General features: G+C 36.0%; 1 protein-coding gene across 1 annotated transcript in view; it reads right to left on the bottom strand.

The window, feature by feature from the left end:
* The window catches only part of LOC120776918, a 75,965-nt gene that overhangs the window by 30,685 nt on the left and 25,744 nt on the right, over positions 1 to 19,536 (bottom strand). The window contains exons 10-13 of the mRNA XM_040107989.1: positions 16,246 to 16,367; positions 11,686 to 11,778; positions 10,575 to 10,721; positions 9,927 to 10,085 (exon numbers count right to left, since the gene is read on the bottom strand). Coding sequence (XP_039963923.1) covers positions 9,927 to 10,085; positions 10,575 to 10,721; positions 11,686 to 11,778; positions 16,246 to 16,367 — 521 coding nt within the window. The remainder of the gene's footprint in view (positions 1 to 9,926; positions 10,086 to 10,574; positions 10,722 to 11,685; positions 11,779 to 16,245; positions 16,368 to 19,536) is intronic.

Below are 19,536 nucleotides of genomic sequence, written 5' to 3'. Positions count from 1 at the left end.
GAAGGTGAAACGCCTTAAAGTAGTTGTAAAGTCCAATCGAATTAAAATAGCTATCTCTTCCATAAATTTATGCTCGAACTTTTTCATTCTTAGCGACGAAGAAAGCAAAAGCAGGTGCATGCCACATATAGTTGCTGACTGTCAGCGTGCTTTAAGCCACTGTTATCTGCAGTAACGGTTTACGCCACAAACGACCACGCACACGCACACACACACAAAGGGCAGCAGAAAACGAACTTAAAGAAGAATTTAATCGCAGTTGCGCCAGTTCCACCACACGCTCGGTCGAAAAAGCGTGGAGACATTGTTGGACATGCAATATGGAAGGCACGGGGACAGCGCAACTGGCGAGAACACGCCAAAGACAGTTGGAGGAAAGCGCGCAAACCCAAGCGGAAGCGTAAACAACTTCGAGGGTTCTTCAACTTTTCACATAACAGCGTGTCCATGTGGTTGCTGAGCTCGCTTTTGTTGGGCGGCGTCGTTAAATTGTGTTATATCTCGTCTTTTATACTTTAATGGCCATTAAAGCACTTGAGCGCCCAACAAGGCAAGAAATTGATTTCGTGCCGACAACGCCAACGAATCAAAGAGAGGTCGCTGAAGCACCGACCGCCCGGTGTGCCAGTGTGTGTGTGTTTGGCCTGTTTGAATTTTAAGCTGCCGAAGTGTGCGTGTCGTGTTCGGTTGAGAGAACTATGCGCTAGTCTAAAATTAAATTAAGCTAATGAAAGTGAAATCAAACTAGTTTAAGTGATTGCTTAGATTTCTTCACACACACACACACCGGCCATAAAGTCAGCGAGTGTTCGTATGGATGTGTGTGATTGTGGTATAACTGTTCTAATTATTTTAAAGTATGCTTGAATTTTCCAAACTAAAAATCGATATTGGCACACGCAAGCCTCCGTTCGATGGACGATAGTCGACGCAATGACACACTCACACAAACACACGGAGACACTCTGAAATATTTTGTTGTAGAAATATTGATAAGCTTCGTGCAAACGTCTTTATTTGTGTGAATATTAGAAAGTCAGGTCAACGAACGGGAAGGATGTGTCCTTATGGGCAGCTGTGTTGGCACCTATTAAATTTCCAAAATATTCATTTAATTTGGAAATAACAGACTTTAAGTCACATGCGCCTTTCTAAAATTTTTCTGTTTTTTTGCACGCATATTTTAATTTGAATGATTTTAGTAACAATTTCTCACTTTTTATCATTGGGCTATAGACCTTGCTTGATTTTTTTAAGGGGTTATCTCCACTTGAAAATGTCGAAAAATCGAATATTATATATATATATATATATGTATATATTTAGTATATTTATCGAAATTGAACATATTTGAAAGCATTATCCGAAAGCTTGAAAATTATCAAAAAACTTAGTGTAATCGGTTTCCAAAAACTTAAACGCCTTTTTCTCGAAACGCTAATTTCAGAGTCGGAAACGACAGAACGACACCAAAGAATCAAAAATAACTGATCCTTTGATCGTTACACGTATTCACATATTTTAATATTACATTTGTTTTTTTGGTTTTTGGAATAAAAATAATTTTAAGCAGAAAAATCTTCTTCATCGTCAGGCATATTTTTTGCCTGAAAACAAAACAATTTTCGTACACTTTTTTCGACTGTTTCGAATTTTTTTTTAAATAGAAAAAATACGGATAATTCTAGATATGGACAAATCCAAAAGTAAGACTTACAAAAATTTCAGGTAAATTAGTCCATCGGCTCTTGAGAAATCGTGGGTATCCTTTTGAAAAAAACAGTTTCGAGAAAACTCATTTAGCCCTTATGTTAGTAGCCAACTTTACCGACGTCTTTTAGCAACCGAGTACCCGGGTACAAAACCAGAGCATTAATAAATTTGTTTATTTCATTAAAAAAATTATTGACATTTTTTTTTCTTGAAATATTAATAGATATTAACAATTAAGAGAACAAGTAAGGAAGGGCTAAGTTCGGGTGTCACCGAACATTTTATACTCTCATATGATAAAGTGATAATCGAGATTTCATTATACGCCATTTACATATTTTTCAAATACCGTATTTTTGTAAAGTTTTATTCCGCTATCATCATTGGTTCCTAATGTATATACTCGTATTATACAGAAAAGGCATCAGATGGAATTCAAAATAGCGTTATATTGGAAGAAGGCGTGGTTGTGAACCGATTTCACCCATTTCGTACATGTCATCAGGGTGTTAAGAAAATATTATATACCGAATTTCATTGAAATCGGTCTAGTAGTTCCTGAGATATGGTTTTTGGTCCATAAGTGGGCGAGGCCACGCCCATTTTCAATTTTTAAAAAAGCCTGGGTGCAGCTTTCTTCTGCCATTTTTTCCGTAAAATTTAGTGTTTCTGACGTTTTTTGTTAGTCGGTTAACGCACTTTTAGTGATTTTCAACATAACCTTTGTATGGGAGGTGGGAGTGGTTATTATCCGATTTCTTCCATTTTTGAACTGTATATGGAAATGCCTGAAGAAAACGATTCTGTAGAGTTTGGTTGGCATAGCTATAGTAGTTTCCGAGATATGTACAAAAAGCTTAGTAGGGGGCGGGGCCACACCCACTTTTCCAAAAAAATTACGTCCACATATGCCCCTCCCTAATGCGATCCTTTGTGCCAAATTTCACTTTAATATCTTTATTTATGGCTTAGTTATGACACCTTATAGGTTTTCGGTTTCCGCAATTTTGTGGGCGTGGCAGTGGGCCGATTTTGCCCATCTTCGAACTTGACCTTCTTATGGAGCCAAGGAATACGTGTACCAAGTCTCATCATGATATCTCAATTTTTACTCAAGTTACAGCTTGCACGGACGGACGGACAGACAGACGGACGGACAGACAGACGGACGGACAGACAGACATCCGGATTTCGACTCTACTCGTCATCCTGATCACTTTGATATATATAACCCCATATCTGACTCTTTTAGTTTTAGGACTTACAAACAACCGTTATGTGAACAAAACTATAATACTCTCCTTAGCAGCATTGTTGCGAGAGTATAAAAATAAATAATAATAACAATGTAGAATTGTGAATGACATCTGAAACCTATTTGGGGCACTACAGGTTGTCGGAGTAATAAACCTTACATCCCTAGTGTTATGGCAGCAAATAACACACGGGAGAAGTATTTGACAGTTTTTGGATTTCACAAAAAAGATATTATGTGTTCCTGCCATTCTGTTATCGACAATGCATTCAGATGCAATCGACCAAATGGTCTGCAGTTACAACGTCGATCTTCGAGATGGCTAATGCCAATGTTCTTCAACATGCTAGACATTTCTTCGCTTACATCATATATAATTTGTTATGAAAATAATAAAATGATTGGCAAAAAAAGAACAGGACGTCGTCAGTTTATGTGTAAAGTAAATGAAGGCCTAGCATTGCCGATGATTGAACAATGCACGGCGAATCCATAAATAATGCGCCACTTTTCAACAAAGATTGCCATTGAAAGCATTTTAGGCCATGCACTGACAGAAACACTCGTGGTAAATCCATGTTCAGTGATTCTGAATGAAAAATAGTTACAGGATCTTTCCATGTCTGTAATGCCTTGTCGATAAGAAGACGCCGAAAGAGTCGTAAGAACTGTGCCAATTGTCACAAGCCAGTATGTGACGAGCACTCCGTGAATCTTGTACAATGTGTTCAATGTATTATAAAAAAGTGTAATATCTCTTAATTTTTTTTAAATAAATTTAATTGCCTGTATTTATAGAAATTATCTTTAATTTATTTTCTTTGCTTTTCAATGTATTCGGTTGCTAATGGAGCGATTACTGAATTTTAAACATATTTAAAAACAAAATAAAATAATAAAATGCACTCACAACTAGCTTTCTTTCAAGTTGAAAAACGACGATTTAAGAGTTTAAAATGAAATATTGAACTTTCTTTAAGCTATTCATACAAATACACTGCGGCGGGTACACGGGTATCCGGTTACTAACATCAAGCTTAAAATTTAGTTCCTGCCGAACCAGTGTGGATGCCGGGTAGCAAGCGAGACATCGTCACATAAAATGCAAAGTAACGTAACATCACTTTTCATAAATTTACAAGCGAAGAAAAAACGATATAAAGAAACCACTCATATTGAGACCAAATTTGAGTTTTGGTTATATATTAGTTAACATACACTCAAATAGAGACAAAGTTGAGATTTGGTCTATCTTACATCAATTTTCGATTTGTTTGGATGATACGCTGTTCTACGTTTTAGGTGATCATATATTTCCAAAAACAATTAGAATTTTAAAAAATTTCATTGTAGATATAATCTTGAATAGTTAAACTTTGAAATTAAAAAAAATATATATATCTTTCTAGACTGGAATAACCACTTAAAAGGTGTGTTAACCAAATACAAAACTAATGTACGATAATATACATATATACTAGGGTGATTCGAAAAAAAAATTTTTTTTTTTTCGTTTGGTACTCGGAAAAATAGGTTCCTAGACACCTCTAAGAAAGCCTCTCCAGAAACCTATGAGTTTCATCATTCAAATGATTTTTTTCATTGAGTTATAAAATTCATAAGAAATAAAAAATTTTCCCAAAAATAATGAAATTTCAACCGTTAATATCTTTCAAACGGTTGGGTTTACGAAAAAATCATAGAAGACCTTTTTTGTAGAGCATTCAATTTCCTACAAAATCTAATGAACGAGATATTTTTTCAAGTCGTTGGAAGCGAGATATAATTTTTTGTATCTGATAATAAGAAAAAATAGAAAACTGTATGTAGGAGGAACTTCCCGTTACAATTAAGAACTCATGTTTGAAGAGGCTTACCTAGAGGTGTCTAGGGACCTATTTTTCCGAGTACCAAACGAAAAAAAAATGTTTTTTAATCACCCTAATATATACCCATTCTACAAGTATTTAGTTCCCTGTCTAATAAAATAAATATCATAATAGCAACTACCGCCAATGGGTAGTTTCACTTGTACACTTTCCCTAAAATTCTCCTAAATGCAAATCTTTAAAAGCATGTTTTTATTCATCCTTTACTATTTTATATTATCAAATATTCAAATATTATAAAATCATTTCAAGTTTGAAGACCCCCAAAGCGCATTTTGACTATGATAATGCTTAAACATTATTCAAAGTTCGAAAAATGAATGAAATAAATTGTTGAAAAGTGCGTGCCAAAAACTTTTCCTTTGCACAGCTCGTCTAATACCCAGTCACGCCTGTCGTTCTTCGGTCAAATGCCACAAAAGAATTCACGTTTCTTTTTGAGGTAATGAAAAGGTCACTTTGCTGGCTTCATTTTAGTGGATTTCAGTTTTTATTATTTCCTCAAACGAGGCAAACGGTACTTTTCAATTTGGGCATGATTTTGTTATTTGAACAGTGAAACGATAAGCCGAAGACTTAACAAAGTAGAAAAAGATTTAAAAGGCAACGTGCACGTATGTTTGTTGCCTGAGCCTAAAATAACCAATAATAATCAGGATTACATTTTTGTTGTTATTGCCGAGTGATGGCAATGCCATTTTTTGTGTATTTGCTGCCTTTTGTTGTTATTGCAGCGTTAACAAGTACTAATTTCGGTATTTGTGAACAAGTGTGTTTGTGTATATATGCATGCGTCATATATGTGTATGTAAAAGTGTTTCTGTATGTGCGTCGATGTGTCTGTCTGTTTTATCTTGTTATCGTTACCGTTGTAAACGCCTGTTGCGGTTGAGTTGCTCGGTAGCACATTGTAGAACAACAAAGCCACACTTATACACGTGATTGAACTCACATACACGCATGACCCCGTTACATGCACGCACAAACACGCAGTTACACACATTTACTCATCTCTGCACGGCACGTACCACACAATCCATTTGGCCACTATGTTGGCCTTCTTTCACTTTCACGCTTAATATAACATGAAGCTGAGTATTTTATAGTAAATTAGCTGCAATTCACACACAAACACACAGACACATGCCATTGTGGCAAATATTTGAGGTGCGACAGCAAAGGATCCATGCCATGTGAACACTTAAATATACATCATACACACCAGAGTAAATGCAAAAACATATGTGAGGAGAATCCAGCTCTTGATGGAATTTAAAACGCAATTATTTTACAATTCATTGGAAATGAAAATTAAAGCCAATTTCGTTGCAACTTTAAAGCGGTTTTCGTCAAACAAAAGCGCAATTAATCCAATACGTTAATCAAATAAAGCCCAGCGAGTGAATAATACAGCCAAGTGTATTTATCCGCCAACAAAAGATATGTCCAAGAAAAAAGCCACGCGCGTCACGCTGACATTATGCCGCTTAATTCTCGATTAAAAAATCGCATTTACGTAGCGCGTAATCGCCGCCACCAGCGCGCGCTGACCAATGAGCTGTAAGCGATTTTCTCAGCGAGCAAAAAGTGAAATTGAAACGGCTTTATTTTTTCAATTAAATAAGAAAGAAATTTAATCGGTTTTCATGCGTCAAGCGAACGTCTTTTTTGTTTATCGACCACGTGACAGCATCCGCATCGTTAAATAGTCACTCGACTGTTGCATGACAACCATTTTATTTCACAATTTCACACATTTACCACCATTTCACGGGTGCTACAAAGCAAGCTGCGTCAATAAAAAATTATTATGGGCGAGCAAGCTTTTTATGCTCATAACGTGCGTTAAAAAATCGGTGCATATCATACAACTGCACATCTGTGGTGATATCGAAGAGCTTGTGAAATCACGTGAGCCCCATTTTGTATTGTGGATTCAGTGGGAAATTGGTGATTTCAGCCCTGCAAACCGTGTTGTTGTTGATCCATTGCAGGGGATTTCGGAAAAAATTCAACAAAATACAACGAATGCTTCGTTGTAATTTTATATAGTCAATATATCAGTAGCCAAAAAAAATTAAATTCGAGGAAGCTGTTCAAAAATTATTGAAAATAATGAAGAAATTCGATTTATTTTGAAATTTTTGTATAAAAAAGGGAAGAATGCCACGCAAGCCACCAATGGAATTTGTGAAGTTTAAGGAGACGATGCTGTATGAGTTCGTAGCCCAACAATGGTTCGCTCGCTTCCGTTCTGGAAATTTCGAAATTCCGATTTACACTGATGAAAGCTTTACACTGATGGAATAATGTTTCTAGCGGAAAATGGCAAAAAGTGGTCGACCAAAATGGTATAATACACATTTGTTTGTTTATTTATTATTATAAATTAAAAAAAAATAAGTTGAAGTTTGTTTAGAAATGTGAAAAGACTTTTTCGACTACCAATATATAAGAAGATCGATCTGGGGTCAGCAGTTTAGCCTAATGATATACTTCAGCTGTTGCGAAAATTTCAAATATCTTGCCTGAGGTATTTCGATTCCTTGGCTGTCTGATTACGGCACTAGGCCTTTAGGAGCTTCATTGTAAAACCAGTGGCACTAATATCCCCCCACTCTATTGTTTCCTCTCTGAACGACCTCTTGGTTCTGATGAAGTTCATCAGTACACAAAGTATTATCTGTGAAACTCCGAAATGTTCTCTTCTTCTAACTCCAGACAACTTCTTCAATGGTCGGTGACCTATTACCACCTATGTAAACAAGTAAGGAAGGGCTAAGTTCGGGTGTCACCGAACATTTTATACTCTCGCATGATAAAGTGATAATCGAGATTTCATTATCCGTCATTTACATATTTTTCAAATACCGTATTTTTGTAAAGTTTTATTCCGCTATCATCATTGGTTCCTAATGTTTATACTCGTATTATACAGAAAAGGCATCAGATGGAATTCAAAATAGCGTTATATTGGAAGAGGGCGTGGTTGTGAACCGATTTCACCCATATTTCGTACATGTCATCAGGGTGTTAAGAAAATATTATATACCGAATTTCATTGAAATCGGTGTAGTAGTTCCTGAGATACGGTTTTTGGTCCATAAGTGGGCGAGGCCACGCCCATTTTCAATTTTTAAAAAATCCTGGGTGCAGCTTCCTTCTGCCATTTCTTCTGTAAAATTTAGTGTTTCTGACGTTTTTTGTTTAGTCGGTGAACGCACTTTTAGTGATTTTCAACATAACCTTTGTATGGGAGGTGGGCGTGGTTATTATCCGATTTCTTCCATTTTTGAACTGTATATGGAAATGCCTGAAGAAAACGACTCTGTAGAGTTTGGTTGACATAGCTATTGTAGTTTCTGAGATATGTACAAAAAACTTAGAAGGGGGCGGGGCCACGCCCACTTTTCCAAAACCATTGCGACCAAATATGCCCCTCCCTAATGCGATCCCTTGTGCCAAATTTCACTTTAATATCTTTATTTATGGCTTAGTTATGACACTTTATAGGTTTTCGGTTTCCGCCATTTTGTGGGCGTGGCAGTTGGCCGATTTATCCCATCTTCGAACTTAACCTTCTTATGGAGCCAAAGAATACGTGTACCAAGTTTCATCATGATATCTCTATTTTTACTGAAGTTACAGCTTGCACGGACGGACGGACAGACGGACGGACGGACAGACAGACATCCGGATTTCGACTCTACTCGTCACCCTGATCACTTTGGTATATATAACTTTATATCTGACGCTTTTAGTTTTAGGACTTACAAACAACCGTTATGTGAACAAAACTATAATACTCTCCTTAGCAACATTGTTGCGAGAGTATAAAAATCCGTATGACATTCCATTTGAATTTTAATAGTTGACATGTGCGGCCCATACTCTATTCATGCCAGGTAAGCCTGCTTGTTGAGCAAGTTAGGGATTGACTCCACAGAGAATCGGCTATATTTATGGTATAATATGTTTGTCGGTTAAATACCTGCAAGTGGCCAGAGGCTTATATATTCTCTCTTTTCCAGAGTCTATGTAATAATAGGGTGGTTCCTGTTCTGGCTAGTTCATCTGCTTTACAGTTGCCAGGAACATTGCTGTGTTCCAGGATCCGTTCAAGGTATAACTGTCATTTAACGCAAAGCATAGCAAAAAATGATTCTTTTCAGTTTTGCGTAATTGTGAATGAACCTACAAAGAGCCAAATAAGAACACGACACTTACTTTGAGAATATCCACCTTTTTATCCAAGCTACCATTACATTTTCTTTACAGTAAAGCTAATATTTTTGTGGCCCATTTTAATCTACTTCCTATCTGCGTCACTTTAGCTGTGAACGATAAACCCCAGACTGTAAGTATTGAATATTTCTTTTCGATAGGGATGTTTTTAGACGAAACTAGGTATAGTTGTGTCTTTTAGGTATTGTGAGAAAATGGAGGGCAGTCTTCATTATTGAAAAGTCTCAGTCCATAGTTAAAATATCGCATTTTACATTTGTAAATCACTCAACTTCCTCATCCTGCGTATAACAAATTTTCTTCTCCATCCAGGTGAGAGAGTGTAAAAAATAGCTGAGAAATTAGTATGAAATGAGCATAAAGCTGCTGAATTGCAACGCGTGCTCCTGCCAGCTCGTCTGCGCCAATGCGTCACTCCACGGAAAAGTGTGCTCCACTTTGCACCAAACTGAGTGGCCAGGTGTTCGCGCCACTTTATTTTGGTTATTGTGTTCGCTGTCAGTCAAGCAAGATGGACTGTGTAGCATACGTGATCCACGCATTTCGTGAACTTCTCTTAAACACACAGAAACGGTAATTTTATGTGAATTGCAAACTATTTTATACAAACTAAGTGATTGATGGCAAAATTTAGCGTTCGCCTTCTATATTTTAATAGATTTATTTTGCACTTGCTAATCAAAGTGCCTATGAACTTCGATTGTATACACGTGACGTAAGAATATACATATGTATATACTATTCATATGAATGTATAATACCATGTTTATGTGCACACAGTTACATTGTATATTTTGTGCGAATTTCTGGCGTTAAACACTTACCCCGGTATGCCGCCGCTTTCCATGTGGTTGGCCAGTGTCACATCATTCGACCACACATCAAATTGCCACTTGACCAAACCAAGTACACCGCAATGCACACGTCCGGTGTGGATGCCGACACGCATATTTACATTGACAGCCATCACTTCGCGAACAAGCCTACGGTTTCGAGCAAATAAAAGCAATGTCGGTCAGAGAAAAATATACACAAAATATTTAATTTCGGCATAAAAGGAAATAACTTGAGGCAAAAAGATGAAAATTCGCGAAATAATTAGAAAATGTAATTTTGCTTAGTAAAAAGTTAAGTAAAATCGCTACTTATATTGAAAAAACCTGACAAAAACAGTTTCTATAATTAAAATATGTTTTATAGATTAAATGTTTTCTTTATTATTTTTGTATTTATATTTTCATGAAAATACAAAAAAATATGCACAAAAAAGCTGACATGTTGACAAAACATCTATGGGATTGGTGTACCATATTGAAGTGTCAAAACGTGTTCAAGCGCCTAAATGTATGTTGCAATTTCAATCGCTCTTATAATATTCGCTCTAACCACATGCGCGACTTTCTGTTTCTTTCTTATTTTCTTAGAAGATTTTGGTGTAAGCAAATTATATTTATAAGCTGCTTTGCACTTACGCTATTGCATCAATCATGTCCAAGCCCATTTCCACGGCACAGTGTGCGTGATCCGGTCGCGGCTCCGGCAGTCCAGAAACACAATAATAACAATCGCCCAAAAGTTTAATGCGCAGACAATGATGCTCAGCGGCCAATCGATCAAATCTACATGTTTGCGAAAATTGAGAAAAAAACTGTAATGCTGATAAATAAGCGTATAATAAGGATATCCTAAATTATTCCATGTATATATGTATGTTCACATTTTCATATATAAAGTGAAGGTTCACGATAATATATAAGGCCATATGAAATGCTTCTTGCTAATTTTTGTATATTTTTTGGAAGAAATTTGCTCATTCCTATAAGAGCCACCCTAGCGTACTTATTTATGAGTTTACTGAACATTTTGGCCTCCATTGTTGCCTTTCGACAACTTTTCAAATGACTTGTGCACCGTCTCGACACACATCGAACTATTAATCATTTTACAATGCCGAGGCTGGTGATTAGGTAGCTTAACTTACACAAATGCATTTCTACCTTATGTGTGAGCGTCACATGTTACTTATTATTTATGCGTACACCTGAGACAATTTAGAAGCAAATTATGTTTAATTATTTCTTATCGGATGTTATTACGGTATAACAATTAATTATTTTGTTTTGTTGATCAAGATAAATCGTTTTGTGGATTTAAGGCTCACGTGCCATTGAAAATTTATGTGTATTCGCTCGAAAACACATAAAGATGGAGAAAAGAACATATTTGCTATAGAGTTTGTCATTTCTGTGGTTACTTCTGTCAAGGATGAGCCAAAATTTGGTTAAGAGATATATTTTGAGTAAAGTTAAGAACACATTGTCAACAATTTCAAAGTAATTATAAAAAGGCTGAAATCAATAATGACTGATCAACAATAAATTCGTCCTATATTTTTCCCCAACTTTTGATTTATCTGCTCTTCCTTTACTCTTCTTATTCTTATTCTCTAACAAAATAAATTAAACAAAATAAATTCTTAAATACATAGATCTCAGAAATTACGAATATTTCTTTTATATCTGAAATATATATAAATTTAATTTCCAATAAACTTTTATTGAATATAACAGTAATTAATTTTACCTGGCAAATAATTCGTTAAGCAATCGGACCAACTCCTCCGCGGTGCATTGATCAGAAAGGCTGGTGAAACCGCAGATATCCGCAAAGAGGATGCTATTCGGATAGGGAGAAAGAAAAGGCTTAAATAATTATTTTGTAAGGAAGTTTTATCAGATATCATACAATTTAATATTGTATAGAAAGATGGCAAATTTTACCGACGAAAACATCAAAAAAGTCCACGAAATAATTTTGGATACCCGTAAAGTGAAGTTGTTCGAGAGAACTGAGATTCTAAACATATATTGTGCTGACATATTTGGGTATGCGAAAGCACTGTGCAAAGTCTCTGCCGCACAAGTTCACAATGCAACAGAAACAAAAACAAATTGCTGATTCTGAGAAGTATTTGAAGCTTTTGAATCGCAATAAAATTAAATTTTCGCGTCAATATGTGACAATGCATGAAATTTGGCTCTATTATTGCACAACGAAGTACATAATATATAATCGACAGTCAGCCGAGTGACTGCACATGACGAACCGTTTCTAAAGCGTAGAAAAACGCAAAAGTCGGCTGGAAAGGTTATGGCATCAATATTTTGGAATGCACATGGTATAATATTCATCGATTATGTTTAAGAAGAAGAAGCGCTGCTTCAACAAAACCGATCGAAATTTCATGAATAGGCTTTCGAATTTTTTCCGCACGCGCCGTATTCTCCATTTTTGGCCCACAGTGAAAATTTCTTGTAGACCTCAAAAGAATGCTCGCTAAAAATAAATTTAGCAACCAAGAAGAGATAATCGCAAAAAGAAAAGCTCATTTTAATATCTAGAGCAAATGCATTGTAAAAATGGTATTGAAAAATTTGTTGGCGCTATAATCATTGTATTGCCCACGAAGAAAACTGCATAGAATAATTAAATCAAATTTTATTAAATAAATTATATGTTAGTCTACGAACTTTTCAGCCCACCTGTTAAAGAGAACAGATTACCATAAGAGTTCAAAGTCATAGGTATATGAAAGATGATATTTGTATACACACATTTGCACGCAGTCAAAACGATTTTGAAATATTCTTGCGCTAATCTTAACAAATCCAATTTAAACTTCTCAATTTTATCCACATGTTGAGGAATTAATTATTTTTTCACTCTTTTCTGCTTTGCATACACAGCTACATGCACACTACTTGTGTTCAGCCTCATACCAATTCTTGAAATAAGTATAATCAATGCTTAATTGCTTGGAAAAATCATCGGTTTAGCTTGGAAATTGAAATACGTTGCAAATCACCTGAAAGCACAAGAGTGCGCCCGGAGCCAGCATGACTGTCTCTATATTTTGTGGCGCCAACGATAATTACAAATGACTAAACAAAGCAGTGAACAAGCTAAATATAACCTAAAGTTATCGGCAATACACAACTGTATGTGTAATATACTCAACATTTGTGTATCCATGCCAACTCCAGGCAGCAGGATAACAGTATGACACAAGTCTTTCTGAATATAAGTATTCTGACAGTTTTTGGCGTCAAGCTTTGTTTATATAACAAGTGCTGAGGCAAAGGAGTGCAGTCAATTTGCAGTATATTTTGATCATGTCGAACAAAAAAAATTTTTTTATATCATAAATTGTCCAGTTTAAAGCATTCATCATTAAGCAAAAAAAAAAAACAATTTTGGTTTTAGATTATACCGGTTTGTAATGCTTAATTCACTGAGCAGGCTCAGCTACCCAATTAATTTCTCTTCTAACTCCCCCACCTTCCTATACCCATGCAAGAAGCTTTATTTCAATTAGTTATGCAATTACTGGCTGCGCCACTCATAACTGATAAATATTTCGAAGCTTATCATTTATTCATCTTCATCTATATGTATAACTTGCATTGAACGAATCAGACTCGCATTTTAATGAATCAGTCTCTCAGACGTAAATTTATCTCAGGCTCTTCTTTTCCGAGATTTCGCACGAGATTTTTTTTCTGTTTGTGTTTGCTCACACCCACATATCCACAGATATTCATGAATGCTCATTCTCTCTACGAAACGGCGTCGTCGAAATTACCTGCCTACGAATTTATTTGCGTGCTCCCCACGCGCATATTCCGTTTTCCTCCAAAGTGGCAATTCAGAAAACAGGAAAAGAGCAATTCACATAGTAATCACCTTGACGTGTTTTATTTTGCGCTTTTTTACGCACCATCTCCACTTGGCGATGGTAAATAGGCTAACTGTATGTGTTGGGGGTCATAACAGCTTAATTCATAACACTTTTGTTGTTGGGGTCGGGGAGCGTTGTGTGGCAATAGGAAATTGTAAGAAAATTGTTGTTCACTTCATAAAATCGCTGAAAGCGTGTAACGGCACAGATGCCTTATGGGGCTGTACATATAATGGCACAAGAGATTTGCTACTTCTGCAGAATGGCGCTTGAGATTATTAGTAATTGTACTCGGGTAGAAAAAAAATGTCATTGTTGATGAATGAACGGCATTTCAACTTGTTGGCTAATAGAGAAAGTAGGGTTAAAAATGTGTTTGTGTATTCGAATAGTTCTTGAAATAGATATAGCGATTTTTACTCTATCTCGGCAGTCTAGCAATACCGGGGATGAGTAAATATTTAACCGCAACAGCTTCGTTTTTGAATATTTTGTTTTTTTAGACTAACTACAATAACTTACTATAAAGACTATAGAAATTGGAAAATATTGTATTTTCTATTATAGAACAGTCTTAGGACTATTATGAACTTGAAAAAAATATTATTCAAGACAATTAAAAGTTGTAAGCTGCAAAAAGACCTTTGGCTGGACCTCCGCATAACTATCTCACAAAGTTTTTCTGCCATCAGGTAAAGTTCTCCTCTTTCTTTTGAAAAACAACAATTTCATACAATTTACTATGCAAGCGAGAAACAACAGAAAATGCAGATTTTTGAGAAATTTAAACTGTGGTTTGTATGACCCTGTAGCTGGATAATATAAAAGAAGATAATTTAACCGAAAATTTACTTTTTAAGGCATTATAATACTTAAGAAAATAGTAAGACTTATTAAAGATTAATTTAAATGTCGAAGCCGAAAAAACCATGTCAAACTAGGTCAAAAATCAAGTCTATGTTGGCAGTTTTCTTCGATTATCGAAGTGCCGTGTTAACTGTTAACAGTGAATACTATTTGAGAGTTACGCGCCGTTTACGCGAAGCCATTCGTAAAAAAATCTCGGAATTATGGACCGACAACTCTTGGTTTTTGCACCAAGCTAATGCACCGTTGCATACTGTATTCATTGCCATTATATCGTGCAGTGATAAATTCTTATTTTTGGAAGGAAGGAAGAAATTAACGAACGAATGTTAAAAGTGTATAATGATTGCTTACCTAGAACAGTAGAAAGTTGGGTTGCTGAATTTAAACGTGGTCGTACAAGCCTTGAAGACGATCCACGTGAAGGACATCCAAAAAGCGCATCAACACCAAAAATCATAGCCAAAATACAGGATATGGTTTTGGAAGATCGTCGATTGACCGAAAGAGATTTAGTAGAGGTTCTACGCATCTCATTAGGCAGTGTGAGCCATATTTTAAGTGGAACTTTGGGTTTTAAAAAGCTGTGTGCAGCATTCGCTAACAATGGAACAAAAACACATTCGAATGCGACTTTCTCAGCAACTTTCGGAGCGTTTAAAAAATAATAAAATGGATTTTGTGCGTCGTTTCGTTACTATGGATACGATTTAGGTCTATCACCATGATCCCGAATCAAAATAAATGGCTAAAGAGTGGTGTGAACCTGGGTGTTCGGCTTCGAAACGGGTTTGTGTCCGGAAATCGGCCCAGAAGGTTATGGCATCAGTTTATATTAATATTCAGGGGAGATTATACTGAATATCAAAGTGTATTTTGAATCATACAATTAAGTTTTTCTTATCAAACGACAAAACTTATTGAGCAACCTGGTATATTGACTTTGACTTTTGTGTTCTTAGAGCTACCGCAATTATCACTATCTGTCTCTGTTATCTCTGTTCAATATCTCTCTTCAGATCAGTCTCGTAGCGGGGGATGCGGAAATAATTCTCAACACTAACAAACTAATAACATTTCACTAATTCATGTAACTCATTTCCATTTAATATATTAATGAGTGGATTTGTCAGCCATAAATTACCTTCATATAAATATCAGAATACGAATTGCATTTTTATCAGAATTTATTTTTCTGCCAAGCGAAATGGAGATGAATGAAAGTGTGATTGTTCTGAAGATGGATCTTCATTATTTCTGGGTGGCAAAATGGAGATTTTAAAGGTTAGCTTTCTTACAGTTGTGACTAAATACAACTGAATAGCAACTGATTGCCATTTGTCAGGGATAAGATGCTCAGAACATCAAAATACATTGTTCAGACAAGCTTTAACGGTAATGTTTACAATATAAATCGGTACTTCTTAAAACTTACGTGATTTGGTACGTGAGAATGATTTATACATGTCTGTATATTTATACAGTTACTTGCTAAAATATCAATCCAACTCATTTTTGCTGACTCAGCCTTGACTCACCTGACATTCTCGTGTCGTTGTATATAGATTTTGTGAAACTGCGTGTCACGTGGCTGCCCTGCAATGTCGTCCTTCATTTCCATGGCAACGTGACGCGGCAACACCGACAGCAGCAGACGTTCCTGCGGCAATGCAAAAAAAAGCACAAACAACAACATGAAATTAAACACTTTGTAAAATACAAAGAAAAAATCGAATTAAATTGGCTTAAATATTAAATAAATTAAAGCAGAAATGTTTGAATAATTGATCCCAAAATAAATTGAATTGCGGTTGAAGGGGGAAAATCAAATTAAAGAAAAAAAATGTAGAAACAAATGTAACAATGTAAAAAGAAATTTTTATTAAATATTGGGGAGCCAGAAAAATTTTGTTTCTCTTTGTAAAAATTAAACGGATGCTTACATATGTACATATTACATAAACAACAATTTAGTGTCGGAAAAAATTCCGCAGCAGAACAATGATGAAACTCTTTTTATTGTAACTTATTTTACTTTTTGTTGGAGCAACTTTTCAAAGTATTATTTGCTTTCTGAACTTTTTTACTTATGTACTTATGTGCTTTCGCGGCAACTTGGCGACTTTTGCGCCTTTTGGTAGACTTGGCTTCAGACAACGCCGCTCAGCTTATACGATCTCTTACCAACCCACCCACACATACACACATGCACACATGTAAACCTTTATGCATGTAGCACATGAAATGCAAGTTACTTTCTCTCTTCTTTTGCACGGCTTTTTCATTTGCAACACCATCTCCAACATCGTCAAGCCAGCCGCTACTGCATTTTGGTCTCGGTGAAGTGTGACTACTGGCTCCGATATAAGATTATAAAAAATGTTACTTTTTTGCAGTATTTTGCTTAGGGCTTTCGGACTACATGCTAAACAAGATACACTTGCGGCATTTCGATTATTTGCGGCGCTTTTAAATTGGAAAAGTCAAAGCGAAGTGAAGGTCAAGGAAAAATTGCGCACTACTGTGCACTGCACACTTTAGCGTTGAACCGTCACTCAAAGTAAGTAAGCGTCATTTACTTATTTGGGGAATTCACTAACCTAACTACTTTGATATTCACGAAACACAGCACTTTTATATAATAAAACGAATTTAAACTCGGAGAAAAATTTGGCAATCAAAATACTAGAAATGACAGTACAAAGCACAAGTATATACATTGCGACGAAAAAGTGCCCGGAAATTATAAATACTCAAAAATTATTTTGTCGCCTTCGAAGTAATCCCCAGCAGATGTAATACGATGATGCCAACGATTTTTCCATTCCTCGAAATACTTTTAATAAGAACTCTTTACGATGGCCTTTAGCTCCTTCAGCGACTTTTGTTTTATCTCTGCGATCTGACAGCGGGTTTCATTCCGATGATTGTTGACTTGTTTGCATATAAAACTCATAAACTCATATCTCATCGGCAATTATAATGTTCTCCATGAATGTGGGATCGGAATTCGCACGAGTAACCTTATCCAAAGAGATCTGTTTTCGGTACTTTTTTTGCAAAAAGTTCAAATAGTCGGGACGAGTCTAGCAAAAACGCGTTTCATGCCCAAAATATCCACCAAAATCATTACAACGGACTTGGGAGAGATTTCGAACTCTCTTGCCATCTCTCTAACACTTGCGTGACGATTTTCAAGCACCAGATCCTTCATTTTTTTGTTATTTTCATAAGTTGAAAATTTCGTCAAGAACGAGATATGTCTTCAACTCGACTGTCTTTGAAGGCTTTCCATGACTTGCAGCGTTGTGTTTTGTATAAAACTGAATCACCTTAACTGTAATAAAATCTTCTCCCCATCGTTATCTGATATACTTATATTTGTTTCCATTTAAAAATGCATAAATATAAACTGTTCCGAAAAAATGTGGCGAAAAATGTATACAGTATACATTTCCGAAGAACTGGCCGACCACCGACAGATGGCACCAAAGATTGATTTTGATAAAAATCTCAAATTTTGTTTATATTCGATTTACCAGCGATTTAAAACACTTCCAAACGAGTTTTCCTCTAGGGGACTTCAAAACCTATTCTCAAATGCCCAAAGGTAAAGCATATTAGCTCTTTAATTTAACTTTTCTCAGATATTATAGAAATTAACCAAATTAACTAATACACGCGAACTTTCCTAGCCATGTACTAAAGGTAATAACAATCGAAATTACCAAAGTCGCATTTCAATAGCTACTGGCTTTTGTTTAACTTAATTAATTCCATCATTTTAATGTAGTCTTTATAACATACACATAGACATACAAATTTATCGAACTATATAATGTGACTATTCAAATTAGCTTTTGAAACAAACATGAATAATAGCTCACTAAAGCATTATTCATTTCTCGGAAACTCACGAAAACTCTTCAACTTCACTTCCTCTGAATGCTTATCCTCTGTATATCCTCTTTTCGCAAGCCTTGTATATCCCCTGCAAATACTCACCGATAATTTGGTTTGCCATGAATATGAAATGTGACATAAAAGCCAAAATGCTGGTGAAAAGCGGCAAATATGTGTTAAGCTGCCGGTGAATGATGTGTAGTGGAAAACCGCAGATTTGTGCGCTACGAGGTGTCAACTGTGGGAGTCCCGCCCTGCACGCACTGCAGCAGAATGCACAAAAGAACATTACACAGCTAAGCTTTTGAGCAAAAACAAAAGCAAACTCACATAAGCGCGTGTGTGTGTTGTGTGGAAAATGCCCACACGCTCACGCCCACATGTACGTGCAGTCACCAACGCGCTAACGAGGTACACTCGTACCTATTCGCCCAGGGAGCAATGCACTAAAACAATATGTGACTGGTAAGTTTACTAACCGGCACCGCTGAAAGCAAACAATGTCGAGCGAAAGTGCAAAAAATTGCAGGCGACGTGACGCCAGAGCTCAGAGCGAATGTGGAAAATTCTTCCTAATGAAGGCCTTGCAGGGAAATGTGGATTTGAATTACTGGCTGTTGCCGGGTGATTGGTGAGGTTTAGTTGGATCGGAAAGAAAAAATAATTTGTTAGGTTAACACTCAAATTTCGTTGCTCATGTAGCTTAGGGTTGAATGAGCTTTTATTGAAAACAAAAGGTAGACAATTGTATTGGGTTATACTCAGTATTGGTCTCCGAGATTCTTACGTCCTTTTTTCAAAGTAAATCTAACAATTGAAACATTGTCACAACAATTTTCGGAGATATGATCATAGTTGTGAGAATTTTTTAACTTAGTGCAATCAGCTAACAAAACTTTAATTTGTTTTTTTTTTCAAAACGATGA

The sequence above is a fragment of the Bactrocera tryoni genome, chromosome 5, assembly GCF_016617805.1.
Source record: "Bactrocera tryoni isolate S06 chromosome 5, CSIRO_BtryS06_freeze2, whole genome shotgun sequence".
In the NCBI taxonomy this organism is placed as follows: Eukaryota; Metazoa; Arthropoda; class Insecta; order Diptera; family Tephritidae; genus Bactrocera; species Bactrocera tryoni.
Note: the sequence above shows the minus strand (reverse complement) of the source record. Positions and strands in the feature narration are given on the sequence as shown.